Raw genomic sequence first — 17,274 nt, 5'->3', positions numbered from 1 at the left:
CAGAAGACTATCCCCTGCAAAGCTGAAAATCTTTATTATCCTGGCCCTTTATGAAAGAAGTTTGTCAACCCCTGCTTGACATCCTTCAAAGAGGCCTTAAGATCCGAGAAGCATGAGGAGAACACGCTTCATGAGGAGAAGAACATCTTTCTAAGGCAGAGAGGTAAAAGAAACTTCTGGCTTCCTCATGAAGATGACAATACAATGCAGCGTATAGCATCCTCAGCGTTCTTTACAGTCGACATATCACTCTGATTCACAGGACTGCTTATGACGGATGGCACCTCAACACAATTCACGTGGAGGGATTTTCAGGAAGGAGGAGAATAAGTGATGTTGCTACAAAGCTCCTCACTCATCTAGCTAAAGCCAAACATAAGACATTTCAATCTAATGGAATAACAGTAACTATTTACTGCCAAAATTTATTGAATACTTGCTCTGGGCCAGGGACTGTGCTAAATTCTCCACATAAATAAATTCATTCATCCTCAAAATAATCCTCTTTAAGATTAAGAGTGGCCTAATTTGTATAATGTAATAAAGTCAGACAAAAGGCATAATACTTCATATAATAGTTTCAGGATTTTCAATATATAAAATATGTCCACTCCTACCTAGACATGTCTCATTAAAAAATGGAAGATTTTAAATAATTTCCTTACAGATGTTTTATTTAAGCAGGTAGCACAATCTACTAATGTTGTTTCATCGGTGTTTGTTACATTGGTTGTAATTAATTTTTTAATTCATAAACTAGCAGAAAATGTATTAAATTAACTATTAACTACATTCACCTTGTAAATTACTGTATAAAACTTGTTTACAATGTACTGACTTTAGAAAGATGTTAATGTACATATACGGAGTGTAAATAAAATAGTATGGATGTACTGAAATATGAACTGTACAAAGAGTATTGGTAATTGTATATGGAGTGTACCTGTTTATCTGTAACTATTAAACTATTATCCAAACAAATTAACTACTGTGGATGCCTAAAAAAAAAAAAAAAAAAAAAAAAGATACTCATTATTTCTAACCCCATTTTTCAGAAGGAAAAACTGAGGCAAAGTAGTTCACCCAAGGACAAAGAGTTTATGAATGGCTGAGTTGGGATTTGAACCCAGATAATCTTACCAGGGAAACCATGGCTTTAACCTCTACCCTATGTTGTCTTCTCAAAGGATGAGTGTCGTGCTGACCAGCATGCAGGAACCTCATTCCTCACAGACACAGGACAGCGTTGCTGTTCAGCACACAGAACGGGGAGCCTCTCAGTGAGGAGCTCAGCCTCCTGTGTCTGTAAGATGGATAAAAAAAGCACACACACATCCCAGCCGCGGGAATAATGTGGAAGGGTCAGGGTATTCCTTGAAGAAGGGGTAAGATTCTCTAATTCTTCTATGCTTTTCCTATGGACAAAAGGTGGGGAACTCAAGCTACTCTCTGGAGACCCACTTCTCTGTCATTAAAAATGAAAAGCTCGGATAAGCCAATTTCATGGGTTTCGTTTCAGCATAAAAATGTAATAATTCCACGAAACAAGACAACACACCTGAAAGTGGGTAGCACAGCTGAGCACATCCAGAGTAGGCTCCAATCCGGGGCAGTGATCGTCACTACTGCAGTTCTGTGAGTACCCACAGCCTGGGCCACAGGCACGGTGCCACCTTGCCTATACATCAGTTAAGGAAGGGGTGGGCTCCTGGCCTTGCAACACAACTGCTGGAAGTCCAGGACTGAAGTCCAATGCTAATTCCCTTTCCTACATGGCCATAGGACCTCTCGTTTTCCAGAACAAGCAGCTTAGCTCTCCGTTAGAGGAAAGGTAGGATGGCCAGGATCCAGACACGGGGGAGCTGGAAGCAGTCCAAAAGCACTCCTCCCTTAATTCTCCACGGGTTACCATCCTGTTTTCCATGTCCCCAACTCCAGCAGACGATTGTGACAAACAGCCAAGGAACAAACTGACTCAGGACAACTCTTTTTAATGCCACATTGTTACTCCTCTGGGGCTTCCCGGAGCCACCAAACATCTTCTTAGCCCCAATTCAGAACAATATCTTGTAAAATGCATCTTGAAAACATTTCGAAGTGTCTTCTTGCTCTGGGAAATATTAAGGGACAGTCCCACAGGAAAACTAATACAAATACAATAAACTACTATGAACATGATCATGGAAACAAAAGAAATGCTTACTGAAAAGGTGTCTTGTTTTCCCTACATCCAGATTCACACCAGAACAACATTTGTGGAGTATATTTTAAAAATGAGCTTTAATATCACTGCTTAATAAGACCCACGTATCACTGGGGGTTTCTGTTATTCTGTTTCACGAGCAGACTGAGTAAAGCATATTTAGATCATTTCCAAATGACCAGATTTAAGACCAGATTTATTCCTCATGAGCCTATTAGCTCAGCAAGTTACTGGCATAAAGTTACAAGACCCCAATCTCTGGTTCCACCCCTACCTTGGGGAGTTCACACCAGTGCTTCTCATACTTCCGTGTGCAAACCATTCACCGAGGACCTTGTTACAGGCAGGGGGACCAGGAGGGCCGGAAGTTGTGCAGTTCTAACAAGCTCCCTGGTAATGCTGCTGCTGCTGGTCTGTAGACACTTTCAGTAGCAAGGGTTTTCACCATTCAGAAGGGGCATGTTCCCTGGCATAGAGTGTTCTCCTTAACCAGGGGAGGAAAGAGTAAGGAAGGAGGCAGCCTGTTGTGCACCAGCCATGGTACTGGGCGCTCCCAATCTCCTTGAATCCTGCAACACCCCGCAGGTGCCATGAACAGCACTAGCTCGCCACCAGTGGCCCCACTATTCAAAGAGAAGGCCACGTGCCCCAAAGCAAGTTTTCCATGGAAAAAAAGAAGAGAGAATGAATCCCTTTGGCAAGTACAGAACTGCGATTACCCTAATCACTGATCTGAAAGGCACTTGTGAGTCGTTGCAGTTTTATTTAGCTGCTTCCTGCTGTGATTCTGAGTCAAAACAGGAACAACGTGCCTAATTTGTAATATTATCCAACAATGTCAGGGATGTGGTTAGCTTTGATTAGAAATTCTAGACCCAGCATGCCCCCCTTGCCTCTGTGAAGGCATGTGGAGAAAAAGAGAAACTGGATGAGGGAGGGATTAACACATTGATTGCCACACTAGAAAAAAAACTTTTTTCTTTGGGGCCGTGGTGTTTTATTCCGAAAATAGAATAGAAACTTCAAAAACAAAACAATCCTTTCTAACTTAATGAAAAACTTGTTATTTTTTTTTATTGTTTGCCATACATGAGCTGGATGCAATTAAATTGTCAATATTAACTGTAACAGCAAGAACATCAACAAGTAAGATTTTCATGAACCAACTGCAGGGTTTTTCCCAGGGGGCCACCCATCATGTAACACGTATGTTACAACATGGCAGTGTGAGTTGACTGCACACCATGTGGCTCCTAAGGTAAAGAGACATGTGAGTTACATATGCTTCATGAGGCCTCAAGCTCAAAACTAGCGTGAGTGAAATACAACTCACATGGGAATTAATGTGTCAAAGCAAAGCAAGCCCCTCCAAAACACTTCGGTGTGATTCCTACGTATCTGAACGTTCTGCTTGTTTGCCATGGTCAAAACTCAACAACGAAACCTCAATGTTGGAATAAACCTAAGGCTAAGCTTAGGTTTGGCTTCCTGCAATCAGACAAGCACAAGTCCCCAACCCTATAAAAAGCCCGACTACTACTAACAGCTAGCGGATAGCGACTACCTGTGACATGCCAGGCACTGTTGCAAGCACTTTACATGTATTAATCTACTCAATCCTCACAACACCTCCCACTCCCTTTGGAGTTCCATTTTACAGAGAGGACCGAAGCCCAGAGATGTCAGGCCAGGTCACTGGCCTAAGGTAGCAGAGCTAAGTAAACAGTAGAATAGGCCTTAAATCCAGGAGACCACCTCTGGCTCTCATTCTTGAGCATTACACTAGACTGTTTTTACCTAAAACAGCAGAAATCATCTCCTTGCTCATCGTTCCGCAAATTAAACGTCTTTACTGCACTTGGACACCATTTATGAAATGAATGAAACTGAGTGGTTGTGCTTGATTCTTAAAGGTTCAATGAAAGATCAATAACCACAGCATGTCTCTGCAAAGCAGGAATGCCATGTGCAAGTAAACGGCAGCTGTTTGCTCAGGACCCTTTCCTCTCCCACGTCCTGTGCTGGCTTCAGTCCTGCTGCCTCTCAGGACTGAAGCCTGATTGACAGCTGTCACCAGGCCATCAGTCATGACCAACTCAAACGCCTTCTCTCCTAAGTGGAATTTTTTTGCGTTGGTGAGTACAAGGGTAGATTTTTACTTCCTCAGCATTCTACACAAAATCTTTTGGCAAGAGGAACTCTTCAGAGACAGGACGTGACTGTTAGAGAGCAGCCGTGAAAGCAGAGCTTGTTTTATTCTAGTTATTTCTCTACTCTGCCTGCCCTTGGCCACTGCTGGGAGGCAGGGGACCCTCACAAGAGGGAATTCAGGGGCAAGGGTAGGTACCTGGTTCAAAGAGAAAAAAACAGCAAGGTTTTTTGTTTTTTTGGTTTTTTTTAACTCTTTCATTCTAGAACAATGGTTTGCAAACTCAAGAAATCTAGCAACATACTTTTCTGGAATCCCTATGTTCTACTGGAGCTCAGTATACAGGGCAGGTAGAGGAAGGCTGCCCCATCCCTTCACTCTCTGTTCTGCAGAGCAGCCCCTAATGCCCTTTAGAAGGCAGCTTTCAAACCCTCTACTAGGGAAACAAACCAGAGTCCAGACTCTGGAGACAGTAAGCTGTATTCCCAGCTTGCCACTTAACTAGCTGAGTAATGGCAGGCAAGTCACTTAACTTCTGTGTCCCTGGTTTCCTCCATCATCACCTCCAGGTAGTAATCTAATCACCCTGCTGGGACTTAGAAGGATTATCTCGATGCATCTTCAATGCATTTTCTGTATATGTCTCCTGTATAGAAAGTAAAAGTGCCTCAACACAATGGACAAGACCATAGGCATATAAGCCACGATTGCAAATTGACCTCCAGGATCAGGAAATGAGTGGAGATGGAAAAGCCTAGAGCTTAAATGCAGGCCCATCCTCCCACCAAACCACCTGCCAGGCCTCATGACCATTCACTGCATGGTATACAGACAGGCTACCTGGAATGGCAGAGAAAATGTATGGTCAATGGAGCAGAGATTTAACATTGGTTCCTCTTTTTTTGTTATTAGACTAGGCTTGGGTGTCTGTAGAGGCAGGGGAACAAACACAGCAACATCTTGGCATCAGAGGCCGGGGAGCATTCTTCAGAGATGCCCATTCTCCAGAGGACTGAGGACATGTTCTTCCTTAGCTGAGTATTTTAATTGGAAGTCACAAAATATAGGAAGGAAACAAACAAGTTTTTAAAATAAATCTAAAAATCCCAGTGGCAACCACAAAAGGGCATGAGGAAACTTACTGTGAGTCACGGAAACGTTCTCTATTGACTGTGGGGGCAGTTGTATACACTTGTTGCAATTCAGCAATTTAAAACTAAATTAAATTTAGAGAGTAAACTTTATTTTATGTATATCATATGTCCATAAATCTGACTTTTAAGAAACCTCAAGGATGTGCTTTATCAAATTCAGGGTGTATCCATAATTCCATGCAGAAAAATCTCTCTGGAAGAATGGATGATCAACTGTTAACAATGGCCCTGAGGGACAGGGAGGTTAGGAGATGAACTGGAAGAAAGATTGTCTTTTCTTTGTACCTTATTTTGTGGCATTTGAATATTTTTTCATGTGCATATATTATCTGTTTAAAAGACAGAAAAAGAAACAGAGACATAAAGAGAAAGAAGGAAATAAAAACAGAGAGGAAAGAGAAAGAAAGAAAGAAAGAAAGAAAGAAAGAAAGAAAGAAAGAAAGAAAGAAAGAAAGAAAGAAAGAAAGAAAGAAAGAAAGAAAGAAAAGAAAGAGAGGGAGAGAGGAAGAGAGGGGAGAGAGAGAGGGAGGGAGAGGGAAGAAGGGAAGGAAGGAAGGAAGGAAGGAAGGAAGGAAGGAAGGAAGGAAGGAAGGAAGGAAGGAAGGAAGGAAGGAAGGAAGGAAGGAAGGAAGGAAGGAAAAAAGGAAGTTGTGGAGTGTGGGGTTTTGGGAATAAAAAGGAAAGAAAGCAGAAAGGAAAATCTTTTCAGGTTTTAGTGCCACACATAGCCCATTGTAAATCCTAGCTCTGATATTCACTAGCTGTTTGATACTGGACAAAGTTAAAATCTCTAAGCTTGGTATCCTCCTGCATAAATGGGGATACTAACAGTGCCTACCCTCATGGGAGGGCCATGATATGAAATGAGGGACCATGGCTTGGAAAGGACTGAGCACCCTGCACAGAAACAGTAGGTTTTCTATGAATACTGACTATCATTAATGCTGGCACCAGAAATAAAGATCTACACTTAAATCTGTGTCTCCACTTATTCTTTTTTTCTTACATATTGAAGAAAAGTGGAAGATGTATGTAATTATCATTCATGTGTGGCTGCAGATCAGATATATGGCAATGAGAACAGTGCTAATAATAACTAATAATGAGTACTAATAATAATACAGTGCAACACACTCTACAGCCTTTGTGTTTACCAACCTGTTTGACTTGGAGTGGAGAAACAAAAATTATTCCAGGAGTTTTCATTCCTTAGTATAAAGAAGAGAGGGTGGCAATAAGAGGAGAAATGGAACACAAAAGGTTGCTCCTAATATCTGCTTTTTTTTTAGGTGGGGGAAATATTCTACCGCAGAGAAGAGAGATGCTTAAAAAGCGAACACTGCCCACCCAGCCACCCACCCCCGCAGCATCTTAGATGACTCTGAAATCACCCAGACATTTGAGTCATCAGCTGTGTGTGGGGGTTCCTGAGCTGTACAATGGGAAACTGTCTTCATGCTCATTATCTCACTTCATAAGGAAAGAAATATTAATCGGAGAATAAATAAGAGGGGAAATAAGATGGATACCCATGATTATCACCTGAGTTGAAATACTCTGAAAACTGAAGTCATTAATAATTTGAAAGGCTCATAGTAAAATATATATTTCCAACTTGCAGGCCATTTATTAACTTTTATCCTTTTGGGTGAAATAAATTCTTGCATTGTAGACAAGCTAGTATACACAATGAGAGAAAAGTTTCATAGATGGTAGTTAACATGCCTATACATTCTACTATTAGAAATTAATTCCTTTGGTTTAGTATAGGTCTTCTTTTGAAAGGTGAACTATTTTAGGAAAGCTGACATGTTAAGCCAGGTATCAGGCGTTACTATGCTTGGTGTGATTTAATCTATTTATATCTCCCCTCCTAACTCAAATCGCATAAGGAAAATGAGAGAAATGGACCATTTATTGCATGATAAAATAGGAAGGAGGAGAGATTTAGGAAAGTATTGCCCTGACAAGATGTGCATAAGTGTCTCCAGTTCACTGAGAAGTTGGCACAGGTGGGGAGTTGGACAGGAAGAGACAGAGAATGGCGATGGGTGAAGGACATAGAGAGAGAAAGAGCTGGATTCGCAGGGCTGCTGGGCACCAAACACAAAACACGAGAACTTACCATTTCCCACAGTCGAGACACACATGGTAGCAGGTATAGTGTGTAGACCAGCGCTTGTGTTCCAAAATGATTTTTTTATTAAATCAGACCTATTTTTGAGTAACTTAACCCTTCTCCACTCTGAATTTACATTTCTAGGTCCCAGAGAGTATTATTTACACTATCAGACTGACAAAAGTGAAAGCCCTATTCATCTCCGTGTGGGAGAAGGTACATGGAAATATACATGCTCACATATCTTGTTGGGAAGAGAATAATCTAGTAGTGGTTATTCCAATTTAAAATATATATAACTTCTAATCCAGAAATTTCACTTCTAGCAACCTATCTTGCAGACATATTAACACAAATATTTATAAGATATTTTTACAAAGGTGTTCAATGAAGCATGAAGTGGAAAACTGGAGATACCTAAGTAAGCCACCAACAGGAGAAGAGTGATCAGTCATGGAAGATAATATATATTATGGAATTCTAGACTACAATTAAAATATGTGCAGTGTATCTATATATACTATCTTGTTAAGAAGGAAGTATAAAACCAGTTGGGTGAAAAAAGTGCTGCAAAACAGCATTTATAGTATGATCAAAGATTTGCACTGAAAGATGAATGAGTGAATGGCATGGATGGAAGGATGGACAGATGGATGAAAGGATGGAAAGAGGACAGGAGCAAGGAAGGGACTGGGGAGGGAGAGGAAGAAGGGAGAGATAGTAGGAAGGAATAATAGAGACCTGTGTGTATATCCAACCAACTGTCAATGTAGATTATCTGTTGGTTTGGGAATGAGAGGATGAGAGAAATGTACTTTCTTTCTTTCTTTTTTTTTTTGGTTGAAACTTGAAAACATTTTATTTAGTAACATAAACCAGTCACAAAAAGACAAATACTGCATGATTCCACTTACATTACATATCTAGGGTAGTCAAAATTCAAAGAAACATAAAGTAGAATGGTGGCTGCCAGGGGCTGCAGAGACAGGGCAAAGATTCGTTGTTTAATGATTTGTAGAGTTTCAGATATAGAAGATGAAAAGTTTCAGAGATCTGTTTCACAATAATGTGAATATACCTATCACTTCTGAACTGTACACTTAAAATGATCAAGATGATAAATTTTATTTTTTTTACCATAATAAAAAGTGATCCAATAATACAATAGCAACAGAAAGCAAACCAATTTCTTCCTAAAGGTGGAGTTGGGGAGGTTTGGCTATAAAGGAGTATGAAGGAATATCTTGATTTTCATGATGGTTACTCTACTTCAAGGGTGTGAAAAAACTTATAGAATTGTAAACCAAAAACTGAATTTTACTGTTTACTTCATGGGTGTGAAGAAACTTATAGAATTTTAAAATCCAAACTGAATTTTACTGTTTAAGTTAAACTTTAATTAAAAAAAAAAGTATAGGCACTGGAAAAAAAGAAATAAATCGTTCTAATGATAAATAAAATTATTTCATAAAATATGAGAGTGTGAAAGCAACATTTTGATATTGTAACAGTTTATGTTCTAATAAAAAATAAAATATATGTTTGATTATTTTATCTTCCTGATTTAAAGTTTTTCTATTTATGTTTGTCAAAGGAAAGATTTAGAAACAGGAAAACTTTAATTGGAAATGAGGAATCTCTTAGGTGAGTATTTAGTTGGAATTAATAAACTAAAATTTGTTTAACAATGTAGTATTGATTGCTATTTAATTTGATGCAATTATTTTGTCACTATAAAAAATCCTATTGATTTAAAATATATCCTATATACTCATGTTTTTACTTTCATGGTGTAAGGTCCTAGGAGTAGGCTGTATATATATAGTATTAATTCAATAGCTATATGTATATATTTTTAAGCTTTTCTGAGGTATATTTGATATACAAAAAAACTATACATGTACTTTAATTTTTAACTTTCACTACTGTTGGATTGTTTGAATTTTTTTTTGTAAGGAACATATACTACTTTTGTAATTAAAAACCACAAACTAAGGCCGGGTGCGGTGGCTCACGCCTGTAATCCTAGCTCTCTGGGAGGCCGAGGCGGGCGGATTGCTCAAGGTCAGGAGTTCAAAACCAGCCTGAGCAAGAGCGAGACCCCGTCTCTACTATAAATAGAAAGAAATTAATTGGCCAACTGATATGTATATAAAAAATTAGCCGGGCATGGTGGCGCATGCCTGTAGTCCTAGCTACTCGGGAGGCTGAGGCAGAAGGATCACTCGAACCCAGGAGTTTGAGGTTGCTGTGAGCTAGGCTGATGCCACGGCACTCACTCTCGCCTGGACAACAAAGTGAGACTCTGTCTCAAAAAAAAAACAAAAAAAAACCACAAACTAGTTTTCTAAATTCAAGGAATAGTGTGTGCCTTCTTTACAAGCTGAACTTCAAGGATAGAGGTTAACATTTAATCTAGTCTTCCCCTGGTTCCATGGGTAAATTCGGCTCACTACTTTCCCTCCGCATTTCAGTTATTTTCTCAAATGGGACCAATGGTAACTACACTAAAGAAAAATCCTAGAAATATGTATACAAAACTACTTCAGTTATAAATAAAGTCCCTCTCCAGGATCAAGTAGCCCCTGCCAAATCTCTAGACCAGGGGTTCTCAAATTTTAGCTGCATCAGAATCACCTGGAGGGCTTGTTAAAACACAATGTTTCTGAATTAGTTGTGGTCGGGGCCTGGGAATCTGCATTTTGAACAAGTTCCCAGGTGATTCTGATGCTGGCTACTCCAAGGACTATACTTTGAGAACCATTGCTTCAGGTGAAAGAAATATTTGTTAAAGACAAGTAATAGGCCGCGTGCAGTGGCTCATGCCTGTAATCCGAGCACTCTGGGAGCCTGAGGCGGGCGGATTGCTCGAGATCAGGAGTTTGAAACCAGCCTGAGCAAGAGCGAGACCCCAGTCTCTACTATAAAAATAGAAAGCAATTAATTGGCCAACTAATATACATAGAAAATATTAGCCGGGCATGGTGGCGCATGCCTGTAGTCCCAGCTACTCGGGAGGCTGAGGCAGAAGGATCACTTGAGCCCAGGAGTTTGAGGTTGCTGTGAGCTAGGCTGATGCCACGGCATTCACTCTAGCTTGGGCAACAAAGTGAGACTTTGTCTCAAAAAAGAAAAGACAAGTAATAATGTGAGCCCAGTAACCAGACTTGATAAGGACTGAAACCAACCCTGCTACGTCCTAAGCATCCATTTTCCCCAGGCAAATGGGTTCCTAATCCACTCTCCAGCATCAGCCACAGGATGACAGACCCTACAAGACTGCAGACCAAGGATGCAAAACATCTACAGAGAAAATGTCCAGCCCCAGTCCCTTAAGAGAAGAATACTCACCTTCTGAGAAGATGATGTTGTCATTGCACTCGTCGGCACTACAGGAACACATAAAGAAAGTCTCGCCAAACTTTTTTTTTTCCTTCATAATGCACTTTGTAGAAGCAGCATCTTCCAGAATAAAATCATGGTAGGGGAGCTTGGGGTCGTGGCAAACTGTCTCTAGCGTTATGTTCTCATCGTTCTTTCTCCTAGAGTGCAGAAGTTCATTTGGTGAGGGGAGGATGGGGAGTAGAGAAAGAGAAAGAGAAAAAGAGAATGAATGGCATGTTCTCTGCACAGAGAGGCAATCTGGACTATTTTTCCTTCATAGAGCTTTTCCTAACAATGGCAGCTGGTTCCTGTTCTCTAACATTAGCAGGTTGTCCTATAGTCTCCTGTGCATTTTCTGCTCATTTATGTTTTTGCTTTGCTTATTCTCAGAACCCACTTGTGATTATAAATATGATGGCTTTCTTTGGGGGCAGTCCTGCTGGAGAATTTTGCATATTAAATCTTAATGAAATCATTAAAGGGGAGGGAAGGGAAAGAAAGAACATTCATAGGTACTCAGGATGATTTTAAACCTTTCGTCCTAAATGTACTGCAAGACTCTCATCATATCCCTAGTTCATTTGGCAGAATCTGTCCTGTCTAACTAAACCGGTCTCAAAGAGCAGGCCTGGGGAAGTAGTCACAGTTCCTCTTTTTTGTTTGCTGGGCCCCAGCAACAAAAAAAAGGGCATATTCCATGTCAGCAGCTGGTTCTGCCAAGAAAAACGGGAAGAAACATCCCAGATAAAGAAGTGCAGTTTCCAGAATTATAGAAAGGAGCAATAGAGAAAAAAAAAATTAAAACGCACAGGAAAAAATCTCAGGATTTCTTCATTTACAGTTCAATGAAATATTTTGCAGTGTCATAAACTGATTACTTTTAAATTTTGTATCCGTTTGCATCACATATATGGAGACTAATTCGGCTCAGGGCTCAGAGAATCTCTCACAAAGCATTTTCCTTGGGCCCCAGGAAAAGCTCAGCTGGCTCTAAATGTGCGTCACATTTTTAAATGACATGATTAATGTGCGCTGTTATAATTGCAAAAGCCAAAATAAAACTCTGGCATCCTAAGAAAAGGGCATCACCTCTCTACCCAATTCCCTCTGCAGCCTCATGAGCATACAATCCTGGATGGTATTGCTGGTGCCCAACACCAAGACTAGTCTGACATCCTCCTTCCCATCTCTGCCTTTTTCAGATGCAAAAACCTGTTGTCTTGAAAGACATTCTCCAGATCTAGAGGGGGGACTGAGGGAAGGGCTAATTAGGTCCAGTTTTGCTAGGTGTCATCTTCCACGAAAAGGATTCTGAGAGCCCATGCATATATGAGGGCACACATGTGCCAACACATACATGTGCTCACTCACCACCTCCTCCCCACCAACACGCACAAGCTCACTGTTCACAGCAACGAAAATGAAAGGCAGACTGGAAGCAAGAGGGAGCTAAGTCGCAGGTTTCACCTGGAAAAGAAGTGAGCCACCCCAGGAGAGAAAGAGCGACTCTGACTAGTACCACCTTCTTAGGGCTTAATTCGAGGACACTAAAGGACAATATGTCAACAAGGGGATAATAAGAGCGAGAGTGTGGGTGAAGACGGCCCAACCAGGAATGGAGCCAGTGTTTACGGTGTCCACGCGGTTCAGAGCTGACTCTAGCAAAGGCACATGCGCCCATTTGTGAAACAGCTCAAGGACTCTGGAACTAGAACTCCAGAAGGCACAAGAAGAGTGAGCCCTCCTCGCTAAGTAGGTCCCTACTGTCACAGGAAGACAGACAGAATGCTTACCCTAGGCTGGCTATCAGGGCAACAAATGAAACTAAAAGAAAGTCGACAGGATCATACAACAAATGATGTACATTTTAAAATCTACCAATTCTTAACCGCAAAGCTACTGGGAAGTTTTTGCAAAAGTTGTGGCCATGGAACAAGAGCGCCTCTCTCCCTGCCCCCAACAGTTGTGTGTGTGTGTGTGTGTGTGTGTGTGTGTGTGTGTGTGTGTGTGTAGGTTGTTTTTTGTTTTTGGTAATAAAATGAAGGCATGCTGAGTCTTCTACGCTCCCAGGAAAAAGTATGGTCCTTTTTCCTTGTGAAGATTCTAGAGGCCAAAAAAGGAGCTGTGAGCCATGAAGTATAGCTGCTCTATAAGTACTGGGCACTTCTTTCAGAGCCTCTTGTTTTCTACCTCCTAGCTGCTTAGAGAACTAAAATTGCAGAAAGAAAACAACTATAATCCCTGGGCCTGGATAAAGTCTGTAACTGCTTTCTCCACTCACTCCCGTAAGAGTGCTTCCTGCCAGACAGAGCCAACTTTTCCAAACATCTCGAGATACAGCTGAGCATAGAAAGAATAAATACAATGAAGTAAATACAGACTTCTTTTTTGGTTCTGCAACGTTTGCTCTGAGCCACTGAACAAGTTGTCAGTATCTATGAAAATAAGAACCACCATAATAAAATTAACTTTGATTTTAAAATATTTCTATCCTTGGAAGAGCTTAAGCATTTTATAGGGAATGGGTGCACAGTTGACATTAGATAAATGAACGAATGAGTCAATGCATAAACGAAAAGAACACTAAAACTGAATAAAAAAAAAAAACACTGGAATCCACAACCAGAGTGGAGCCTTTTGATTTCCACCTTTGGCTATTTTTACGATAGCTGCTTGTCTTAGTTTGGGTTTCCTAGAAACAGACTGAGGCTGTGAGAGTTCTGTGCAGGAGGTTTTCGGAGATGCACCCATGAGGGATCAGAAGAAGCGGTATTGCACAGAGAGAGAAGCTAAGCTGCAATGCAGGTTGCACCCGAGGCCTCAGCTGACCCCCAGGAAGCTCTGAAAGTGTGATGGTTTTCAGAGTTGTCCCAAACTGAGGCAAAGTGGCCATACGATGCTGGCTGCCCATGAAGTGGGTCCAAGGTGAATGGAGCAGCTCCCATCAGTGGAGGGAGGGGAAGTCCCTGCTGAGACTTAGGGGTGATCCCTCAGCAGCCAGCGATCCCAGGGAGTGAATGCCCCAGTCCTAAAGAGGAATCAGGGAGGCAACCACAGCACGCATGGCTCTTCCCTTGTCATTAGGGACACCCCTGCTCAGCAGCAAAATTTGCCTTTGCCAAGGCAGGTCAGAGGATGTTCACCACATTTACTCTTTAGAGGTGGGATACAGGGGAGACAGGGAAGCTTCCTTTCTCCCACATGTTCACATTTTTTGAGATTAGCAAAGCCTCTATTCCAGAGAGACTTGATCCACATTCAATCATTTGAGCTGATTATTCCCGGTCAGAAAAAAAAAAAAAAATTAACGGAAAGAGCCTGTTTTTGGTAGCAGAAGTAAGTTCTCACATCACAGTGGGCATACTTAAGCGTCCAGGCCACCTAGACTGGTGTCTCAGTCTCTCCGGCTCTCTATTTGGCATGAGGTGGTTCAGCCTCTCCTGAACTTCTCTTGACACTTCCAGAGAAGGAAGCCTGTTCTCTTCCTGGGAAACCATGATTATGGAAACCTCTAAATTTATGCTGAGCACATGTCTGTCCTCTTGTAAATGCTATGGATCCTCCCTCTTCCCTTCAGAGTTATGCAAAACATGCTTATTATATTTTCTACCTGAGAGCCTTTCAATTTCTCTCAACAGAACCCATGTCCTTTCTTCACTGCACTAACCACGTCTACTTGCCTAAGCCGTTCCTCAGATGGCATGCTTTCTAGACCCATAACCACACTGGTCCCTCTCCTCTGAATATATTTTGTCAAAATCTCTCCTTCAAAAGTACTGGTAGAACCTGACATGCATCAGGCAGGCAGGTACAGCAAGCTGTCATGACACGTCTTTGCTGCTAACATTCCTTTAGTTCTTAAGAAACCAGTTCATCCCCTGGTATGTAAGTAAGGAAACTTGCAAGGTTATTAGATCTAATCAACAAGGCTAACCCTATGTGGTCTGAATAAAGTCTCAAAAGACTCATTCCCCCAAAACAGGAAGAGATATTTGGATTTATATTCTTGTTTGCCAATTGGCCGGGAGACACATAAGCTAATACAAAAAAGATGCCAATAAATCAAAGACATCAGAACAAGTCTGCAAAATGTCACATCTCATTAATGAACTTACACGTTTTTATAGAATTGGGACTCTTTCAATCATCAAGGTTATCTTTTGCTCATGCTTCCAATCCGTACCCATGAATTAATCAAATGACTCATGAACACCCACTGTGTATGTATAAAGAATTATTTGAGATGTTGTGTATGTGTATGGTTTGTGTTGGAGGAAACGGGAGGTGGAGAGACTGAGACAGAGAGATACAGAAAGAGAGTGGAGAATCTAATCAAGAGAAATATTTAGTTCTGACCAAGAGAGAAATGTCATATGTAACCCAATGGTTATATGAGTGACTAAGGAATGGATTACTTTTCTGGTTCTCCTAGCAGCTTTCCCATTTGGGGGAGGTGATTTTCTTTTCCAACAACCAATCTTTCATTTTCTCTCTTCCACAATAGAAACCTGAGATTGCCTCAGAAGGACAAAGCCCCTGGTGTCACTGTGGGGTACTGAGAAGGTGTCAGTTAAATGAGTAGTCAGTGGTGGATCCCTCTTCTTGATACAAGAAAGGGTTTACAGCTTTATTATAAATACTAAAGAGCATCTTATGTACTGTCACACACACATAAATATACACACGTATACATATACACACGTGTGTGTGTGCATGTTTGACAGGGTATAGAACATCCCTGGAAACCACATTTAATAATTGAAAGAGAAATGGTCCAAAAGAAAGAGAAATGGGATAAGTGTCTACTACATTTAGAGGATGGAGCTACACTGACTCTACATACCATGAGCATGCATTACTTATTAATACCAAAGGAGGAAAAGAAAGAACGATTTCTTAAAAAGGCCCCCTTACCAGACGGCCACACAGACTTCTTGTGGCTTCTCGCAGATGGATGTGATGCTGCAGTTGCTCACGCACGACTTCTGGTTGTCACAGGTGGAAAATCTCACATCGCAAAATTTACACAGTTGTGGAAGCTTGACTGCACCGTTGTTGTCAGTGACCATCATGTCATTATTAACTAGGGGAAGAGAAAGATATATTAAATAATTATCCAACTGCTAGGCAGCCTGCCAATGAATTCCTCAAGATGCTACGCAATTTCAAATGAATCTGATACCATGAGAATAATAGGGAGAAAGGCAAAATAATTCCTTCACATCAGATTAGGATTCCCTCATGTGTGCAATTTGTAACAAAAGCCAATGTATGGGGAGTGGGAGGGTAGAAAGGGGGATAGAAAGGTTGAGAATCCTCTTGCTTTTGTCAATGGGCATCATAAGGCCTGCTTTCTGTAACCCTGTCACTCAATAAAGAAACATAGATTGGCCCACTGCACAGTACTGGGTGCATAAAGAAAAGCACCCTTAAGGAAATTATAGTTTAGCTGGGGAAACAGACAGGGTCAGAGTAATCCAAAATAGAAGGAAACACAAAGGATGTGGGAAACAGACAAGTGTCACCAGCCAGATGGGTGGAGAGAGGTCACAACCGAGTGGAGTCTTGAAGTGCAAAAGGTAGCAGGCAACTCAGAGGCGAGACTTTGCCATCACTGCCCTGACCTACTCCTGATAGAGCTATGACAGCCTCTGTGCAAGGGACTGGTGCTACTGACTTCTCTCTGTTGCTCTCAGGAAAACCGGTTCATTCACCAGCGCTTACTGAGAGCCGCCCAGACACAGTCCCAAGCAACGGTGAGGCACTGCAGTCCTGAAGGCAAGTACAGGCTGATTCCACCTCAAGAATGTACCTCCTGCTACCTCTACAACCACATCCCTTATCACCTCCACCGCCACTGTTGGGGCCTCATAGGTCTTTCCGGGAAGAAGCCAAGTTCATTCCTTCCTCAGGCCTTTCACTTCCTATTATCTTAGTCTGGCTTCTTGTCACCTTTCTGGTCTCCTGGTTACATGTCACCTCTTCAACCTAAAGCAACCTGTAAGTAACTATCACAAGGACTCTGTTTTATCATCTGCACAAACTATCTGGCTCATGTACTTGCTTATAATCTATTTATCAAAATGTAAGCTCCATGAGACTTTGTCTACCTTCGTTTATATATCTCCAGTGCCAAAAAGAGAGCTTGTAATACAGAAGGTACCCCAAAATATTTATTGAATAAATGAATGAACAGATGAATACACACGGGCACGAAGAGAAGGAGTTCACATTTGGCTCTTCATACCATGTGGCACAGGATATA

At 41.3% G+C, this 17,274-nt stretch overlaps 1 protein-coding gene across 3 annotated transcripts in view; it reads right to left on the bottom strand.

The window, feature by feature from the left end:
• The window catches only part of TGFBR2 (transforming growth factor beta receptor 2), an 89,734-nt gene that overhangs the window by 36,171 nt on the left and 36,289 nt on the right, over positions 1-17,274 (bottom strand). For all 3 annotated transcript variants that reach the window (XM_076005945.1, XM_012786606.2, XM_012786612.2), the window contains 2 exons: positions 15,924-16,092; positions 10,977-11,167 (listed from right to left, as the gene is read on the bottom strand). In XM_076005945.1, the coding sequence (XP_075862060.1) occupies positions 10,977-11,167; positions 15,924-16,092 (360 nt within the window). The remainder of the gene's footprint in view (positions 1-10,976; positions 11,168-15,923; positions 16,093-17,274) is intronic.

This window comes from Microcebus murinus, chromosome 1 (assembly GCF_040939455.1).
Source record: "Microcebus murinus isolate Inina chromosome 1, M.murinus_Inina_mat1.0, whole genome shotgun sequence".
NCBI lineage: Eukaryota > Metazoa > Chordata > Mammalia > Primates > Cheirogaleidae > Microcebus > Microcebus murinus.
The sequence above is the reverse complement of the archived record's forward strand: the minus strand, read 5'-3'. Positions and strand labels throughout refer to the sequence as shown.